The 19974-nt window shown below is 46.3% G+C and overlaps 1 protein-coding gene across 1 annotated transcript in view; it reads left to right on the forward strand.

Moving 5' to 3' along the window:
• LOC127482787 (mucin-19) overlaps nt 1-19974 on the forward strand; it is a 100383-nt gene that overhangs the window by 522 nt on the left and 79887 nt on the right. Inside the window, exons 2-13 of the mRNA XM_070049665.1 lie at nt 944-1085; nt 1715-1746; nt 2263-2289; nt 3229-3270; nt 10637-10675; nt 11718-11813; nt 16011-16097; nt 16469-16567; nt 16748-16813; nt 17667-17759; nt 18425-18499; nt 19165-19239. Of these exons, the coding sequence (XP_069905766.1) occupies nt 994-1085; nt 1715-1746; nt 2263-2289; nt 3229-3270; nt 10637-10675; nt 11718-11813; nt 16011-16097; nt 16469-16567; nt 16748-16813; nt 17667-17759; nt 18425-18499; nt 19165-19239 (823 nt within the window). The 5' untranslated portion in view covers nt 944-993. The remainder of the gene's footprint in view (nt 1-943; nt 1086-1714; nt 1747-2262; nt 2290-3228; nt 3271-10636; nt 10676-11717; nt 11814-16010; nt 16098-16468; nt 16568-16747; nt 16814-17666; nt 17760-18424; nt 18500-19164; nt 19240-19974) is intronic.

The raw sequence follows: 19974 nt of genomic DNA on the forward strand, positions 1-19974 counted from the left end.
GAGTGCAGTGGAGGATGGCCCAGGTGCTTGGGCCCTGCACCCCATGGGAGACCAGGAGAAGCACCTGGCTCCTGGCTCCTGCCATCGGATCAGCGTGGTGCGCGGGCCGCAGCGTGCCGGCCGCGGCGGCCATTGGAGGGTGAACCAGTGGCAAAGGAAGACCTTTCTCTCTGTCTCTCTCTCTCACTGTCCACTCTGCCTGTCAAAAAAAAGAAAAAAAATGCATGAGTGGTTGTTTTTCTTTCCTATGATGTTAATCTTTCCACATTAGAAACCTTTTCTCTAGGTAGCAGTTGTCTGCCTAATAGGGGGGAGAGAGAACATTGTGGACCTAATGGCAGTCTTTATGCCTTTTATTGGATGGTGTCAGGTGAGAATGCAGGTGGAGAATAGAGTATGTGATACAGTCTTGCTTACAGAGGAGCCAGTTAGCATGTACACAGCGTTGTGGTTAATGTTGTATCTCTTAGAAAGATGTGGCAGACAAACAAGATGACTCCAGAACTTTCCGAAGGTCACATTCGTGTCAACTCTGCTGTTTCTTCTTCATTTACTTTGTAAATGAGGACATTGGGAAGCGGCCTTCCCATTTCAGGAGACATATGATGTAGCAAAGCCTGTCTTAGGTTCCACATTGTGCCCATCATCAAAGTAGCAAATCACTCACATGAGCTTTAGAGAAAAAACATTAAATCAAGTAGAACTTGTTAGAACTTGGGCTGCTGTTTTACTGCAGAAAGATCTGAATCCTGTCTGTCTATGTATTTCCATCATGAATGTGATGTTGCGTTGCTGTTAGCTACTTCAGTTTGTGCAGTCACTTAAGTGACTTAAGTCACTTAAGTGGTCCTGGACCACTTAAGTCACTTAAGGCAGGCTGGTACAGTGTAGTCCGATGAGCTTCCGTGGGTGGAGCTGAAGCGTGGGTCACCTTCACACACAGGCTGTTACGCTAAGTGCCCGGAAAGCGCACCCTATCTGGATGAGAACACCATGAAGTGCGTCCCTTTGTCTGGGTGCAGCTGCTTCTACAATGATGTCATACCAGCAGGGGGAGTGGTCCAGGACGACTGTGGAAGAACATGGTATGTTCCACTCATGTTCTAAGAAGTCATTCTGAGTTGTGCATTTTGGAAGAGAGAGAGAGAGAGAGAGAGCATCAGTGTGTGTGTGTATGCTTAGTGTATATATGTAAATATACGTGTGTGTGTGTAACTTTGGCTCCAGTGATTTCTGAATGAGAAAGCTCTCATTTCAACAAATACTCTGCTACATCTTTCACTCGATAGTGTGGGAGGCAGGATGGGAAATGTTGCCATGGGTTTTAGGGAGCTGCTGTCATGCATGTCACTTCTGTGGATGCGAGGTCCCATTTGTCAGCTTCCCGACGGTTCCTGGAAGCAGGCCGGTGCGGTCATTGTGGAGCAGCATGGGCTTTGGACAGCAGGCTGCACAAGCGAGTGTCGCAGCTTGGCTGGGGTCCACGCCTGCGGGTCCCAGGAGCTTGTCGTTGGGGTGATCTGGAATCACAGCGCCTCACAGAACACACAGTTTGAGTTGACAGCAGCTTCTGGGGAACCAGCTATTTGCTGTTCTAAGTTCTGTTTCGTTCTCTCCGGGAGACAATTTGTTGTGCTCCGTTTGGGAGGTGATTGTCATTGAGAGTCAACATTTCTGTCTCATGCTTTTTCCTTCTTTCTTCATCGACTTCTAGCTACTGTCTCGCCGGCAAGCTGGAGTGTACTGGTGAGTTACTGTGTCTTTCTCTGGTTGATGTAGGAAGGTGAGAAAAGGGGCCTCCGATCAGCACAGGAGCAGGTGTTAATACTTTGGAATGCTGTCAGGAGTGGGCAAGATTCCTCCCCTGTGAATGCTCTGAGACCAGTGCCACCGAGACATTGTGAACAGTGTTCCATGGGACTCCGGTCAGTGCACACGGGTGGTTCTACTCCAAGCCTTCCGCTGACTTATCTGCAGAATCTGGCAACTAAGGGACTGATGCATCAGTCAAACTGTTGTAATGCAGGGATAGAATAAGGCGAGAGTAAACGGGGAGAAACGAGGGAAGCATTGCTCTTGGGCAGCACCCATCTCAAAAATAAACCCCAGGAAGCTTCAGATCACTCCGGGCGGCTCCTTCTCACTCTTAGGAATTTAGGAAGTAAACGAAGCTGAGGACAGTGGATTCCCAGGCAGTTGACATGGAGGATGTTTTTAAAGCTTTTAATTCCTGGCAGTAACAGGACTTTATCATTATTTCAGAAACGACTACGAATTCAACATCTACAGGTAAAATCATAGTGGTGTTTTAAATGTGTATTTCTGGTTTGTTTCTGTGGATAATCTTGTGTGGTTTCACATTAATCTGTGCCATAAAAAACATAAAGCTGGTGAATCTACAGATGAAAAAAAAATGTTAAGTTAAGATGAATGACTACTAGGAAGTATGTTGAAATATTAGTATATTCCTGAGAATTAAGTAAGCAGTATCATTGTCACATATGATAGGCATTCTGCACTTGCTAGCTTAATATCATCTAAACTTGGCATTTTTGGCTAATTGGATTAGTAGATCAAATAGGAGCGTGTGTGTCTCCCAGGAGATAAATATTTTAACATTGTGATCTCACCAGGAACTGGGAACACAGAAATAACCTCATGTGTTTGCATTTTGTCCTAGGGGTGTTTCCTTTATGTCCACTCAAGAGAATGCTAAGCCACATTTAGTTTAAGTTTGGTTTTAGGCCACTGGACTTGCTGGCAGTGTAAATACACTTTGCCTTGTGCGGTACACTTAGGTGTTTCCACCTCAGGAGATTTCAGGAGGGATTTATTGCCTGTGAGCTTGTCAGAGCCGTACGTTTTGATATATATTTAAAGTCTTGTGATCGTCTGTAAAATGCTGTTTAAATTTTGGTTATCACTGGTCACTTACCTGAAGCTAAGTTACCATGTCAGGGTTCTGAACTGTATTTCTTGGTCCATAAACAGGCCTTATATAGTTGCTCTGAGATTTCAGATAAGTGATAGTAATAAGAAATACTGGTTATCTGTGGTGAAACACAAGAAGTCTATTGTGGTACCTGTACTGTTTCAAATGAAATATTCTTAGGTCACAATTTCTGAAATTTTAATTTTAGTTTATGACAACTGGTTTTGTGAACTAAGTTCTCCAGCAAAAATCATGTGGATGATGTGTTCCATAAGTATTGTTTTCTCTCTCAACAGCTTCTGCAACACCAACTGCCTCCATATTAAGCACTGAAACAGGTAAATGAAAAAGAAAAAGAGTTTTTAGATTTCTGCTTCCAAATTAGCCGCAAAGTTAAACTGCAGGTCAGACATTTTGACCCTGTGTTCACATCTGTCGTGGCAGGAACTCTGCCCGGGCACAGTGTTAGGAGAGTATTTACTATAATTCAGAGATTGTCTGTACAGGAATGTTCCGGCTGCTGCTGATTTGGAAGAAGTGGCTACGCCCGAAAACTCTGTGTTCCACTCTGAAAACAATGTGCAGGCTCTTGGCTCACGTCAAGGCATGTGACTTGACGTGGTGGTTTGAAATTAAACAATGACTTGTGGTATACAGAGCAGACGGAAATGCATAAAAATGTATAAAAATTTGATAATGTATAAAATACATGTGATAATGTATAAAAAATTTGATAAATGAGCCTAACTGCCAATCCTTTATTTGCTTTCTGGAGATCTCTAAGTAAGTCTAAGTAGAAACTCCAAACCTGTCTTCCAATTCTGTTTTCTCATCTGCTCCAATATTTGTCTCCTCTCTGCACAGCAGTGACGCAGGGTCCCAGCAGCCCTGGCACAGGTCAGCTGTGACCTCCAATGCCCACTTAAACAGCACAGGCAGTGAGAAAGCGCTCAGCCTCCTCTGGCAGCTTGATGCCTTTGCAACGGAAATTTTAGAGAAAGTCGACAAAAGTTTTGTCTTGAAAAATGTTTTAGAGAAAGCTTTTGCGGGAAGATGATGTAAAATGAGGTTTCTTGACCTTAGAGTCATGATCTGTGCATTTTAAACGTGAATTTCCCGTTGTAGTGTCTATACACAGGAAGGATCAGTTGCTCTCAGTTACTTCACACTGATCCATGTTAGGCATGACCGTGCTGCTCTTGGGGGCATAATGTTCCCTCTACACAAAGCTTCCCTTTTACCGTTGTTTTCTCAACTTTAGTGTCATTCATTCCAGGGATTACAACATCAAGCAGTGCAACGACAGGCGAGTCAATCAGGAAATCTAAGTGACAGGTCGTGTTTTCCACACATATAGAAAACGGGGAGTTTTTCCTAGTAGCAGCCCGAGAACAAGTCGTTTTATCTTGCAGAGTCAGCATCAGGTTGATCAGATGTTTGAAATACTGAGGTCTGAATTTCACATACTTTGCACACTTAGCTTTCTTTCCCGTCTTCCTACCCAAACCATCGAATGTGTCAAGTCAGCATCAGTGTCACACACGTGAGATTAGGAGGGCCGAAGACCTTGGGAAGACTGGGTGGCCCACAGTGTAGCTCAGTGACTGCACGTCGTCTTCTAGTTTGTGATGGGGCTGTCTTGTTATATAAATGAATTAATTTTGCAGTGAAAACATAGCTGTTAATTTTGCTTGTTGAAAATTCACATCTGTGCTCCCTGTCATTTCTTCCTGGGGAAGTAGCTGATAAATTTCAGTCTCCCAAAAATCGACAGTGTATCTCACCTACCCACGTTTCTGTGCTTAGTGCATTTGTTCTCTTCCCACCGAGCTCTGCTTTCGTTGGCCCCACTATTTATTAATCTCTGTAGTATTTTTTTTTTTTTGACAGGCAGAGTGGACAGTGAGAGAGAGAGACAGAGAGAAAGGTCTTCCTTTGCCATTGGTTCACCCTCCAATGGCCGCCACGGCCAGCGCGCTGCTGTGGCCCGGGAGTGCAGTGGAGGATGGCCCAAGTGCTTGGGCCCTGCACCCCATGGGAGACCAGGAGAAGCACCTGGCTCCTGCCTTCGGATCAGCGCGGTGCGCCGGCCGCAGCAGCCATTGGAGGGTGAACCGATGGTAAAGGAAGACCTTTCTTTCTGTTTCTCTCTCTCTCTCTCACTGTCCATTCTGCCTGTAAAAAAAAAAAAAAAAAAAAAGGAAAGAAAGAAATTTGTAACTTGCGTTTTGTGTTTTGGTGCAGTATTGCTGGTGAAGTATGACTACTGTTTAGACATTAGTTATACTGAAAACTCTAGTTCATAGATTTTATTCCTTGGAGCTAAGCTTTCTGCAAGATTCAAAGATGTATAAGGTTGAGGCTATTTTGGATTATAAACTGATAGAATATAGAATTACTAGTATAAATTTGAACATATTAAAATTCTTAGTATTGTCTTATTTGTTAATGTGTTTTTCTATCCTAAGGGAAATTTTATCTCAGAAAGTTGTAGCCATTATAGTTCACAGTTTTATCAAAAATGTCTAAAACAATGTGTTTACTTCTTTGGAACTTTTTCATGGGTTGGCTATCTTTAGCAACACCAAGCACCCAATCGTTCTGTGTAAATCTTACCACGCCTGACCTCTCAGGAACGTTAGCTCAGTTCTGTGATCGGTAGTTTATTCCACAGGGCTAAAATGGCGTATTCCTGTAGTTCTTCTGAATTGTTTCAGATGCATCGAGGAAATAATTTTCTGGCTGCCGATTACCTCATTCATATGCTGTGGACTGATTTCCAAATTATCAGCCTGGTGCTGTTTCTAATATGATTTACTTGGCTCATTTACGTAGATTTCATTTAGTTAAATCATTCATTCATCTGTTAAAGTTCTTATTTTTGGGCCTGCGCCACGGCTCACTAGGTTAATCCTCCACCTTGTGGCGCCGGCACCCTGGGTTCTAGTCCCGGTCAGGGCGCCGGATTCTGTCCCGGTTGCCCCTCTTCCAGGCCAGCTCTCTGCTGTGGCCCGGGAGTGCAGTGGAGGATGGCCCAAGTGCTTGGGCCCTGCACCCCGTGGGAGACCAGGAGAAGTACCTGGCTCCTGGCTTCGGATCAGTGCGGTGCGCTGTCCGCAGCAGCCATTGGAGGGTGAACCAACGGCAAAGGAAGACCTTTCTCTCTGTCTCTCTCTCTCACTGTCCACTCTGCCTGTCAAAAAAAAAAAAAAAAGTTATTATTTTTGTGACCATTCACAGAATACAATTTTCCTTGAGTGTGGATTTGATGAATCCCATAGAGACACGTGGGTCACAGCCTGGATAACTGCTTCGTGTGTGTTGTCAGTGGATGATGCTAAGAACTTAGGAAACTAGCTTAATTGTTTCAGGTTATGCATATATTACCTCTACTGCTTTTTCTTTTTTGAGTATTCAGTTTTGAATACAGTATTCTTATTTTGTCAACACTTTGATGGTGGCAGGTGAACTTTTCTTAGAAAACAGAATATCTTGAGGAGATTCCCCGACAGGATTTTTGTGATCAGCTGATGAATTTTCGATGTAAAATAGCTCATTAACTGTAAAATACTCTGTAAATCTTCTCATTCGTCTCCATGATAGCGTTTTAAAAACTGTAAGTCTAAAGTGAGTGGGATTGTAAGGAAGCTTACCTCGATGGTTTCTCTGAATTTATTCGGTATTATTCATGACTTTTAGTGCTTTCCTTTTCTGAATCCTAAAGTTTTATTTGATCTCGGTGAAATTCCAGTAGATACTTCATGTTCTGAAGTTATTATATGAATAATTTACTAAATGCTGTATTTGTACTGTGTTGAAAGAGCTGCTGATAGTACATTTTATTGAGGATTTACTGCATTGTAGTTATTCTACAATATCTCATTAAGTCTCAACAAACCTCTGATTGAGATCTATTATTCTCTGTAGTACCTTCTCTTCAACTCTTGATAGGGGTGGCAAAGCAGTGGGCTTAAATAACATTTCTAAGGTAGTAAGAATCAGAATGACAAGGAGATTTCTGGCATGATATAGAGAGAATCAGGAGGCAAAACGAACATTTTCGTGTCTAACTGTGCCATACATTTCAAATAAATTTAATCACATAATTGAAACATAGAAAACATTGATCATCAAATCAGTAGACACTTCCAGAATTTATGAGTGATGTAACTTGTTATCATTTTCTTTATTTATTTGATAGGCAGAGCAGCCAAGGGAGAAGGAGATACAGGAAGGTAGGAAGAGAGTGAGAGCAAGGGAGAGAGAGATTCCATCCTCTGGTTCACTCCCCGAGTGGCCAGAAGGGCCGGGTCTGGGCGAGGCTGAAGCTAGGAGCCAGGAAGTCTACCTGGGTCTCCACATGAGAGGCAGGAGCCCAAGTACTTGTGCCGTCATCCACTGCTGTCCCAGGCACGTTGACACGGAGTCGAACCCGTGCTCTGATGCGGGAGACTGGCCCCACAAGCTGTGGCTAAGCTGCTGCACCGCAGCACTGGTGCTGTGCCTTGTTGTCTTATTGCTGGGATCAGTGAGTAAGTGCCTATTTCCCACAGAAACCAAGGCATACAAAATTCTGGCTATTTATTAAATTTCAGTTTAAAAATCGGTGAATGGTGACCCTTGTTTAGGTCTCAGTTCCTCACCCCCACATCTGATTTTCTGAAGATGGACCTGTAGCATATGCAATAGGTGAGAATTTAGAAATCACTCAAACAGTAACTAAGTTGGACTTGGTTCAGCCATCTTTGTTGATTCACTTAATGGGATACTCACGAATTCTTTATTTCAGCCTGTGTGGTGGGTTCCTACACTGAATACAGTCCATTCAGAATAAAGTCCGTCGTTCCTGAATCTTGACAGCTGTGAGAGATGATGTGTCAGTCGGCTTCCGACGGAGGCACTGTAATAGTTCACACACCGTGAACATGGTAGCCAGGAGAGTCCCCGAGACTGCTGGGTGTGTGTTTACTGACGGTTCACTTTTCAGGCACAATTATCTCAAAGACAGGAAGCTGAGACTCTTTTCATTTTCTGTGCAAGAGTAGAATGTTTCCTTTTAAGGCATACCAGCACGTTTTTTCTTCTCAGAGTATGTTTTTTCCTGAATCCATCCAGTAAGCATCAAAGTGAAAATAAAACAGTTTAAAGTGAAATTGACTTCTCTACTTTGTAACTGTCAAAGTGAACATGAAACAGTGTAAAGTGTTTGCTTTTAAAAGAAATGAGGATCTTCGTAGAGAGCACTTGCCTTGCACAAATTACAGGCTTCAAAGTCGCAGCCCATTCATTTGACATCAGTGTTTTGATAGCTGCAAAGCATTTGACAAATTGTGATGGATCTGTGACTACCTAATGGTTTTGGTGTGTCTTTTGGCAAGCCTTACTTGTTCCAGGATAAGAAAAATGGATTCCATTTAAATGTGGGTGTTTTTTTTTAATATTTATTTATTTGTTTGAAAGAATTACAGAGAGAGTGGGAGAGGCAAATAGAGATCTTCCATCCACTGGTTCACTCCCCAAATGGCTGCAACAGGCAGCGTTGGGCCATTCTGAAGCCAGGAGCCAAGAGATTCTTCCGGGTCTCCCACATGGATGCAAGGGCCCAAGCACTTGGACCATCTTCTGCTGCTTTCCCAGATGAATTACCAGGGAGCTGGATCAGAAGTAGAGCATCTAGGACTGGAACTGGTGCCCATATGGGATGCTGGTATAGTGGACACAGCTGTGCCACAGTGCCAGCCCCTTAAAATGTTTTAAAGTAGAATTTTACCACCATCAATAGTGAAAGTTTTTCTCTCTTAATAAATGTCATATCCATCAGTCACACATACTTACGTGGGGATTGGAAAGTTCAGATTACTGTTTTCAGATACAGTGCAGCCAGGAGGATGCCCGCTGTTGTGAACCTGCTTGCTCTCTGAATTGTCTGAAATAGATGGAGTGAGTTAATTTAGCAAAAGTCCTTCCACTCTTATTGCCTGCTTTGTCTTAAAAAACATCAACTCAGTAAGAAAACCTGTACTTTTTGAAGGCAAAGGTCAGATGTATTTTAAGAAGAGTCTAAGCAAGGTAGGGGCAGGGTCCCCCCTCACCCAGGGCTTTGTTCACCTGTTCATTGGGTGAAGCACTGGTTCACACTGCAGTCCTGAGTAGCAGCTGAGGTGGGACTGCCTGTCAATAAACAGCATAGAAGTAAAGTGTTCTTTCTGAACACTGTTTAAAAAATTACCGAAAAGTGGACAGCACCAAGTGCAAGATACAAAGGCTCCTTCTCCCTGGGAGTTTTATGTCTGTTCTTTTCTGTGCAGTAAGCGCTTTCAAAGGATTCACGTGCTCTGAGCAGTGCCTGACCAGCCTTACAAATGAGAATGTAATGTTGAGAAGAAAAATTACACAGTCCACAGGGTTTCTCCTTTTTAGATAGGCTGACATTGGCACAAAGCCGATATTCACTGAGCGCTGTTGTCATTATTTGACATGTGTTATCTCATTGGATGCAGGAAAACCACAGATGTCAGTATCATACTTTTTATTCCTACTTAAAACTTAGCGAAGAGGTTAAGTTATTGGTGTCAGGCTGCTTGCTGATAAGTGGCGAAGTTAAAATCCAGGGCATCTGTGGCCACATTCCAGTCTTTATGGTTTTGTGTTTTAATGCTTAGAAAAGAGAATAAAGTTGAATTTAATTTAAATCAGTTATTGAAGTAGCAATATATAATTGCAGATGGTGGTTTCAGATTGGCTTGTGTTAATATTAATAATTTACTTTGTGAATTTTTATTAAAATTAAAAAAAAATTCATTGAGGAGATGAAATTCCAATTCAGATGATTCGACAGTGGTCTTCTCTTTTGTAAATCAGTGTCAGCCGTAGAAGGAAAATACTTGCATCACGGTCTGTGGCCAGGCTGTGATGGTGATGCGAGGTGGAGTCCGAGATTGCCTTCTGTGCTGTCACTGAGCTGTGGACAGTAGTCTGACTCCCTGAGATGCCCAGAGTTCTTGTCTTCTCATCCGTTAAGTGGGGAGAATAGTAATGTCTACTCTGTAGGACCCAAGATAGGAATGGATGTGATACTGCATCCTAGTGTAAATACCAGGGTACTTCAGAACCTCAGTGAGAAGGGAATCAAAAGATAAAAGTTTATTAAAAGTCGTTGAAATCCATGTATATGAGGATGTTCAAAAAGCTCACAAGAGATGTATATTATAAAAAAGTATGTATAAATTTCAAGGTGTTTTTGTACATAAAGAACTTTTATCTTTTATATGTGCTTCTCTGTGATGCTTTGATGTACCTTCATACTCGGACAAGTCCTTGTATTGCTAGCTACAGTTTTGTAAAGAAGCCCGGGCCAGGCCTAAACCGGGAGCCTAGAACTCCATCCAGGTCTCCCGTGAGGGGGTGGGAATTCAGATACCTGCTGTCCCCTCGGCACGCTGGTAGGAAGCTGGGTCGGAAGAGGAGGCGAGCCTGGAGCCGATGCACTCTGGGACGTGGGTGTCCCCAGTGGCAGCGCCACTGTCTGCTCCACAGTGTTCACCACGTGGTGTTACTTTAACACAATGAAGACTTACCACTCAGTCTAGGCACTAACTGTATTACCAACTGCTCTGTATTGCAGACTGTCTCACAGGGAGGCAGGCTTTCTAGATTCTTCCCCGAGTCCAGGAAAGCTCACATCATTTCCATCTTTCTTATCAGGCACAACCCTGAGTCCTTTCTCGGAACTCTCTACACCAGGTCAGTATGTGGATTTTTCCTTTTATATATGAAATAAAAAGTCTAGCAGTATAAGTTATTCCTAACGTGGGCTTCTAAAGAAATACTTTACTTTTTTTTTTTTTTTTGACAGGCAGAGTGGACAGTGAGAGAGAGAGACAGAAAGGTCTTCCTTTTGCCATTGGTTCACCCTCCAATGGCCGCTGCGGCTGGCGCACTGCGCTGATCTGATGGCAGGAGCCAGGTGCTTCTCCTGGTCTCCCATGGGGTGCAGGGCCCAAGCACTTGGGCCATCCTCCACTGCACTCCCGGGCCATAGCAGAGAGCTGGCCTGGAAGAGGGGCAACCGGGACAGAATCCGGCGCCCTGACCGGGACTAGAACCCAGTGTGCCAGCGCCGCAAGGTGGAGGATTAGCCTAGTGAGCCGCGGTGCCGGCCCATAAAGAAATACTTTACATTTTAAACATGTTGTTTACTAGCCTTTGTTTTCCCATTTTTTTTTAATTGAATTTAATTTTTTTAAGTTTATGCTGACTGGTTCCATAGAGAGCTCGGTTTTCATTTCTTCCTTATTAATTGTTACCATAGAATCTACAATAGTACTCACTTTCTCATCATTGAAAAAGAATGCAGGCTGAGAGAACAAATATCTATGTATTCTCGGGTATATTTTGGGTATCTAAGTATAGAAGTGACAGTTACATATTTCCTGAGAATGTTTCCTTCTGCTGTGGTTAGCCCACAGTTATTATGATTAGGACACAAATACTGCTGTATTTTCAAGGAAGATGACTGATCACATTGGAAGGCACAGTGTGAACAAACTCAAATGCAGAAAAGAGTCTTTGTAAAAAATGCAAAAAAAAAAGAAAGAAAAACAAGAAAAAGGAAACTAAACCAAAATCTTTGAAAAAATAAAATCCAAGGGAAATCATAGGAAAATATGGGAATAAAGTTGTTGGATTCGTTCATTCTGTTTTCTACACTGGAAGTTGGTTGGGTAGTTAAACACCTACTGGGAGTGGAGGCCAATTGCATTGAGATCTTTCTGTGTTTCCTCAGACGTTACTCAGACCTCAGTTCCCATCCCAACAGCTGGAAGTGCAGGCGTCACAGGGGGGCTGAGCCCCACCTTCTCCAGCCCTGCGGTCACATCAGGTAAATTAATACACCAGCGCCAGCCAAGCCACTGGTTTCAGACAGTCCAATCACGGTAGTATTTATCCCAAGAAAAGTGCCCAATTTAGGTGAATATTCCTTTAAGGTGATTAAAATATTTTCAATGGTGACTTTTTCAAATTTTTGAAAGAATTATATATATATTAGAAAGGCAGAGTTACAGGGCCGGCGCCGCGGCTCACTAGGCTAATCCTCCACCTAGCGGCGCCGGCACACCGGGTTCTAGTCCCGGTTGGGGCGCCGGATTCTGTCCCAGTTGCCCCTCTTCCAGGCCAGCTCTCTGCTGTGGCCCAGGAGTGCAGTGGAGGATGGCCCAGGTGCTTGGGCCCTGCACCCCATGGGAGACCAGGAAAAGCTCCTGGCTCCTGCCATCGGATCAGCGCGGTGCGCCAGCCGCAGCGGCCATTGGAGGGTGAACCAATGGCAAAGGAAGACCTTTCTCTCTGTCTCCCTCTCTCTCTTACTGTCCACTCTGCCTGTCAAAAAATAAAATAAAAAAATAAAAGAAAAAAAAAAAAGAAAGGCAGAGTTACAGAGAGGCAGAGGGAGAGAGAGAGTGAAATCTTCTATCACCTAGTTCACTTTCCAAATGGTTGCAACACAGCTGAGCCAATCTGAAGCCAGGAGCTTCTTCCAGGTCTCCCATATGGGTGCAGGGGCCCAAGGATGTGGCCCATCCTTGGCTGCTTTCCCAGGTACATGAGCAGGGAGCTGGATCAGAAGTGAGGCAGCCAGGACTGGAACCAGCACCCATATGGGATGCTGGCACTGCAGGCAGCGGCCTTACCTGCTATATGCCACAGCACTGGCCCCTGGTAACTTCGTTAAGGCTGTGTGTGCCTATTATGGAGAGCTATGCACTATATTTTTCTTTGTTTCTTATGTTTTGTTTTTAAATATTTATTTATTTGAAATTCAGAGTTGCAGAGAGAAAGAGAGAGAGAGAGAGAGATGTCTTCCATGTGCTGGTTCATTCCCAAGATGGCTGCAAATGGCCAGAGCTGGGCTGATCTGAAGCCAGGAGCCAGGAGTTTCTTCTGGATCTCCCACGCAGATGCAGAAGCCCAAAGACTTGGGCCATCTTCTACTGCTTTCCCAGGCTATGGCAGAGAGCTGGATCAGAAATGGAGCAGCTGGGTCTCGAACCAGCATCCATATAGGATGCTGGCACTGCAGACATTGGCTTCACCCACTATGCCACAGCTCCGGCCCCAAGCCATGCACTGTTTTAACCAGGAGTTTGTTTATTTTCAAAGCTTCCTCAGGGACCCCGGGAGTAGCCAGTAGCCCCAGGGGTAAGCACAGGCATTGTCTGCGAACAGGGAAATGCCTGTGAGGCAGGGGAGGGGTCACTTGCTCTCTTCCGTTGCTTACTGCCAGAAGCAGTGCTGGGTTTTAGCAGAGCAGCACCTGAACCCTTTGCAATCAGGGCCAAGAGTCAGAGCTGTCCTATCTGTAGCCTTGGGAAAATTCAGTAATTCACATGTATATTGTAGCAAAATCTGATGATTTATATCTACATCACACTAAGATTTCTGAATTATACTCAGATCCATAGTTTGTAATTTACTCACACGGATAGCATGGTGGTAACATCTAATTATTCCCAGTTTGACAATTTGCATCTGCAACACACTAAGTGTTCTGAGTTATGTTAAAATACATTGTAACGAGTCAGCACTCTTGCCATGGAGTAACATCTCCTTATTCCCCTGAAGTGGGAGAATAAGGAAAGTCTTCTTGCTGACAAGACATTCCGCTGATGACATCGCAGAATCTGCGCCCCGTGGGTAGAGGCAGCCCCAGACTGAGATTGAGGATCAGAGCCTGTGCTGAACACAGCGCAGTGAAAACACTGTGTGAATCGTCAGCTGTGTTCCACGGTGGTTTTGGGAGGAAATTGTTCTACAGTCTTGAAGCATGGATAATTTGGGGTCACTGGTGCCCCTCTTGTATTGGGTTATAATCTGAAGAATCCCTTGGCTTTCTTATCCTCAGCACCTGTGCCCTGGGGCAGGTGCTGTCATCTTCCTCCCGTCCGGAAGTCCCCTGGCAGCTCCCCTTCCTGACACACAGGTGCCCTGAGATTGCTTCTTGCCTCTGCATCATTAGCATCTTCTGGGGCTGCAGCAGGATGCAGGGTTCTGGGGCCGCTGTCTAGGTCGGAGCTGTTGGAGTGGAACGGGACAGGCAGTGACTGGTCACGTCTCTGAGGGGACTGAGGCTGCTGGAGTGGAGACCCCCGCCTCCACCCAGTGTGCGTGGTCGCAGCGCAGTCCACACCTCTCCGCCGTGCACTTCCAGCAGTCAAGGGGCATCTCGGCTCTGTGCTACTTGAGATTCCTACATTGTTCTGACTGCTTTAAAGAGAACTCAAAGTACCTTTCATTTGCCATGAGCAGCCATTGCTTTGCTGTGTGAATAGATCTTTGGTTTATGTATTCGTTAACTAATCTCCGGCCAGATTTTATTTTCCTTGTACCTGTTTTGACTTTGCCATTTTTGTGGATTCAAAAATGTTGCTGTGAATGTATCTTGGCATAAGAAATACTTTGCACAAACACATTGGGTTGAAAGGTATGATCTCCATGGGCTGCATGGTGGAGACCCTGGTAACTCCAGGGAGAGCAGGACACTGATTACCTCCAAGCCCAGGCCATTCCATGTATCTTCACTGAAGTATGGGTGAGATTTCTCTGGTAGTTTTGTTACCGGAGAAATTGCAGGGTTCTTGACTTTGTGCAAGAAAGAATTTAGGTGTGAGACAGAGAGTAGTGGGAGGTAAAATAGCAAGGTTTATTAGGGAAGGGACATCCGTAAGGATGGATGGGGAGAGACTGGGGGTGGGGGGTGGAGGTTACATGGTTGAGTGGAGAGAATACACCTGGCCAGACCAGGCGGGCAGCTCAGCAGAGAGGCAGAGGGCTGAGCGCGCAGTCCGGTTGAGGCCGGGGGGTTTTTAAGGAGATGGGTCTCTGTATTCACACATCTCCTCCTGAAACAAATGATTTTATGGCTGTAAATATTAAGAAGCTCCTATCTGAGTTTTCCCTTGAAGGTATCAGACAGGAGGAAGCCTAGCTGGCGCCATCCTGGGTTCAGAGGAAGGGTGAGCAGGACCCCCTAGAGAATGGGGATCCGGAGCAGGGTGTTTGAAATGCAGATACTGGGCTGCATCTGGGAGACTGTGGAAGATTTGTCAGGCAGAAGGGACGGGGATCCCCACCTGGCAGGTTATCAGGTAGGAGGGGGCAGGGCAGGATGTGAACACTGGGCTGCCCCTGAAGCATTATCTGAAGCATAATATTCACATAAGCCCACACCTAACTTCCTGCCTAACAGTTTGTGCATTGCAATCAGTTCTCTCTCGGGTGCGTCAGGCAGGTGCGCAGGGCTTGAGAGCAGGGATGTTCAACGTTTGGCTCAAAGGTGGTGTCATCCAGAGGTGTTGGCTACTGGTGCTTGGTGCGAAAAGAACTGAACCAGACAGCAACCACTTAGAAACATAGCAGGTGACCCCAAGATCTATGCCTTTTTTTTTAAGCTTCTATTTTGCGTCATTTTGCTTTTGAAAATTTACTTACTTCTCCATGACATTTCCAAAGCCACTGTATGAAACAGATTGGAGATTTTACAATCTCGCCTTTGGCTGTGGATCGTTTGAGAGTGCAGGTCAGAGATGAATGTCTTCCCGTGTGTTGCTCCTGGGACAGCTGTGCAGAGACTTGGTGATCTAGGGCACGTCCTTCAGCCACTTGCAGTGGCTGGGAATCAAAATATTCCTGGCCCATGGTCAGCACTGTGGCGTAGCTGGTAAAGTCACCGCCTGTGTTGCTGCCATCACAGTATGGCTGCTGGTTCATGTCCCCGCTACTCCACCTCTGATCCAGCTGTCTGCTAGAGGCCTGGTAAAGCAGCGGAAGATGGTCCAAGTATGAGGGCCCCTACCACCCACATGGGAGATCCAGATGAAGCTCCTGGCTTTGTCATAGCTCATCCCTGGCCATCGCAGCCATCTGGAGATGGCTGGCGCCCGCTCTCGCTCTCACTCTCACTCTTGCTCTCTCTCCAGCTCTGACTTTCAAATAAATAAATCTCTATGGAATTTTTATGGAGTTGAAAGAGCTGATTGAAGTTTGACCAGTTCTTTAATGTATGTTTCATCAGTAGGCACAGAAAGCCCCAGTCCACCCACCCCGAGTGGTGAGGACGGCAGCACATCTCAGGGAGCAGGCACCACAGCGCCCAGCTCAGGGACATCAGGTGGGTTGGACATGCACTTGAGTGTCTAGGACATGCACATGAGTGTCTAGGACACGCACATGAGTGTCTAGGACACGCACATGAGTGTCTAGGACACGCACATGAGTGTCTAGGACATGCACATGAGTGTCTAGGACACGCACGTGTCTAGGACATGCACATGAGTGTCTAGGACATGTACATGAGTGTCTAGGACATGCACTTGAGTGTCTAGGACATGCACATGAGTGTCTAGGACACGCACGTGAGGCTCCAAGGCTGGGGGCTGCTGGCAGATGACAGGAACTCTCAAGCAGAGTGAAACTGTGAGCCGAGTCTTCACTCTGAACTAAAGACGCGAGGTTTGCAACCACTGCTGCTCTGCTTGTCAGGCACAGCGGGAGCGTCTGTGGGAGCCACCTTGGCGGCAGGCAGGGGGAGCTCGCCTGAATCAGCGGGGACTCCGGCCACCAGCATTGCAACACCAGCGGGTAAGACGGATCCTTCTTTGTGGAAGGTGGGGGAATGGAGGGGTGGGGGCAGCAGAAGACCTTTGAACATGATAGGGAGGGTAAGAAGTGTTACACAAGTTTGTGACATGAACAAAACCGTTGAGAATGGTTATATTCTCCGTAACCACGTGCACTAAGCAGTGTTATTCTTCAAATCAGGAACAAGTACAGGAGCAGGTACAGCCACCACGGGTACTGCCGCTGAAGACACACCTGCAGGGACAGGTACCAAGCAGCACGGCAGCATGAGACGCAGGCGCTGGGCGTGGGAGGAGTTGGCTTAACATGAACTGAGGGACCCGGTCTCCTTGGCAACCCAGATACTCTTACTTACACGGAACTAGTGTTCCTAGGATCTGGAATGTTCCAAAACGTGTTTGTTGTATCTCCTATATTTCTTTGCTCTGTAAAATATGGGGAAGGGATTGGTCTGTGTATCTTGTTCCACTCTACTTTGCAAGTCAGAACTAATATTTGTGTGCAGGTGGAGGAGGGTGTATGCAGGTGTGTAGGAAGGGAGACGGCCATACAGTCAGAGAGCACTGCAGTATCTAGTGATTAGTCGACCCTAATTAGAAGATATGCTGTAGTGGAATTTGCACGTTCCAGGGTGTCCTGATTGCCCTCATTTACCATGAAGACCCTCGTTTGCAGAGAATGTTCATGGGGTGAACAATCCATTTTGTTAAAGGAACAGAGCAAATGTATTTCAGGTCAGTTTCAGAAAAGGGTTGTGACTGTATTTTTTATTAAGCTGGTGTTTTTCCCCTGGTGAATTTCCGACACAGCTGGGACATCCTCCCCAGCCACTCCTGGTGCGCTAGGCAGCAGTACCCCTGGGGAGCAGGCACTGGAGCCTCAGGCTCTGCTAAGATCCTCTGGGCTTGCTTTGATCCTCAGGCGCTCTGCCAAGGCTTCCCCCAGCAGGTGCAGCTCTGTGTAGTCAGCGTGTGTCTTGGGTAGGATGCAGGGCTGATGAACGTGCCAAGGGGTGTCTTTCCATTCTTGCTGGAGTCTGTGTCGTCGCGGTACCTGCGTTGATACCATGCGTCCACCCCCTTTCCTTCAACTCTTGCAGTTTCCCCGACCGTGGGAGTTTCTGGAGGAGCCAGCGTCAGCACTTCAGGCGCCTCAGCTGCAACAGCCACGACCTCTGGTGGCATCAGTTCGGGTAATTAAGCTGGAGAACACATGAATGGACAGGTTTTCTGGAGTGTGTGGGCTGAGCATTCCCTGTATGTATATGTTGTGAAGAATGGAGAAGAACAGAGAGAGACGGCGTCAGGCAGCCGATACCCGAACGGCACTTTGCAGGTGGTGTCTGGGCTGGGGCAGACGGTGCGTCTCTAGCCTTGTGCGGTGGTTACTGCCCCTGGCTGTGCTTCTGGGCCTCCTGGCCTGACCTCTGTGGCCATGAATGTGGAGCGGGGTCATGGTTTGCAGTCCTGGCTGCTGATTGGACAGAATCCAAGATATTCTGGGAAATGCACACTGAAGGGTCCCTCACAGACTGACCAAATCTTGACTCCTGTGGCCAGGTTTCAGCATTCTTCGAAAATGTCAGAATGATTCTACGTGCAGCCTGGGCTACAACAACTTGAATTGAATATGTGTATGATAAACAAGTAGATAATGAAGAAGATTCCATACCCATAGCAGCAGGTTAATAAGGCAACTCAGTGTTTATGCAGATTGTGCAGTAGTCTTGGCAATTTCTGGGAAATGTGAACTTGGAATGGTGAAATGCGGACATACATTTGACATCTATAAAAGTAAAGAGCCGGATCCATGTCACATGTCGAAGAAGCTGACATCGGTTTTTGTCTGTTTTGAAAGGGAGCACTGCGCCAGCTCCAAGCACAACTCCAGCTCCAAGCAGTGACCTGACATCTCCATCTGCAGCCTCAGCAGGTGTGTGAGGGAGTCACTCAGGGGTCATCGCATTTCTAGAAAGGGAGAGACCTCATGGAACCAGACTGACTACAGAGTTAGAAGCAGATCTGTGATAACCTAGGATGTCCCAGTTCTTAATGGAGGGACATGTTCTTTAAAAAAGCCACATCTTCAAGAGAATAATATTAGAACAAAATTTAGGAGGCCATGTGTAGAAAGTCAGGGGGCTTCTTCGCTCTGTGTCTGCGGTGGGGACCGTGAGCATGGTCTGAGCACCTGCCGGCAGTCCGTGCAGACTGCAGGGGAAGCTCCCTCTCTGTCTTTCTCAGGCGTTACTGGGACTTCAGCTCCCATCTCCTCAGCAGCTGGAGGTGCAGACAGCACAGGGGGGCTCAGCCCCGCCTTCTCCAGTCCTGGGGTCACAGCAGGTGAATTCAGTTTTGAACAAGTACCCCAGAGCCAGCCGAGCAACTGGTGTTAGGGAAAGCTGCTCAGGTAAGGTTGTTCAGATACTAATGCCAGAAGGAAGTGACACTTTTACATGCATTTAGAATCGAGTGCCTGTTGCCTTTTCAGAAATCGTTTTCTGTAACTGTGTCGTGCTAATATTATGCACTCTCACTTATTTGTATCTGGATTCGCCTGAGCACATTTTGTAGCCCACTTTTAATTTGTTTAATCAGGAACAGCTGGAGTGTCCTCGGGTGCATCAACACAAGCAGGCAGTCGCAGTACCAGTGGTGCAAGGTTCAGATCAGGTGAGACAAAGGGGCTCCGTGCTGCCCTCTCTGTAGCTTGTTCCCAGGGCTCTGTTCCCCCAGCACAGCCCTAGGCAACACGGTGGCCAACGGTCAGAGCTATCAAGGTCAACTGCATACCTGGGGGAAGATGTGCCCATCCATGGTGAGGTATTTAGAAAAGCTGGTATGCCCATGGCACGCTCGGCTTTCTGGGTTATGCTCGTGTAAGACTTTGTGGCTTAGTCCACATTGAGTGCATGGTGTTGGATGGGAATAGTCAAGGTCTCCAGGCTGACCAGGGATCCCGGTCTCCTGTGCAGCAGGCAGCTGAGGGTCCTGAGACAGGAGTGTCAGGGCAGGCATCCAGCACAGTCCAGCGAGCATGTGTTTCTCCAGGTGCATGATGGGTTGTATTTTAACCGTTACTGGCTGCATGAGTAAAGTGTTCTTGACTTTCCTTAGGCTTAGATAATTTTTACTAAAAAACCAAGTCAGAGGTCACCCGCGCCCCTCCTCCATCCACAGGGGTCTGAGGACCTTTCAGGTTTCCTTCGGTCTGTGCCCCTCTGGCTGTGCTCTGGGTCGTGTGCTCACCTCCCTCTCTCCCTGTTCCCCGGACCCCCAGAGCTCTCGTGAGCTCTCCTTCCTGATACGCGGTGCTCCAAGGATGCTCCCTGTATCTGACTTGGTCCACCTGCTTGTAGTCAGACGTGTTGGGTGGAGCCTGGCAGGCAGTGATGGGTCAGGTGCTTC

The sequence above is a fragment of the Oryctolagus cuniculus genome, chromosome 9 (assembly GCF_964237555.1).
Source record: "Oryctolagus cuniculus chromosome 9, mOryCun1.1, whole genome shotgun sequence".
In the NCBI taxonomy this organism is placed as follows: domain Eukaryota; kingdom Metazoa; phylum Chordata; class Mammalia; order Lagomorpha; family Leporidae; genus Oryctolagus; species Oryctolagus cuniculus.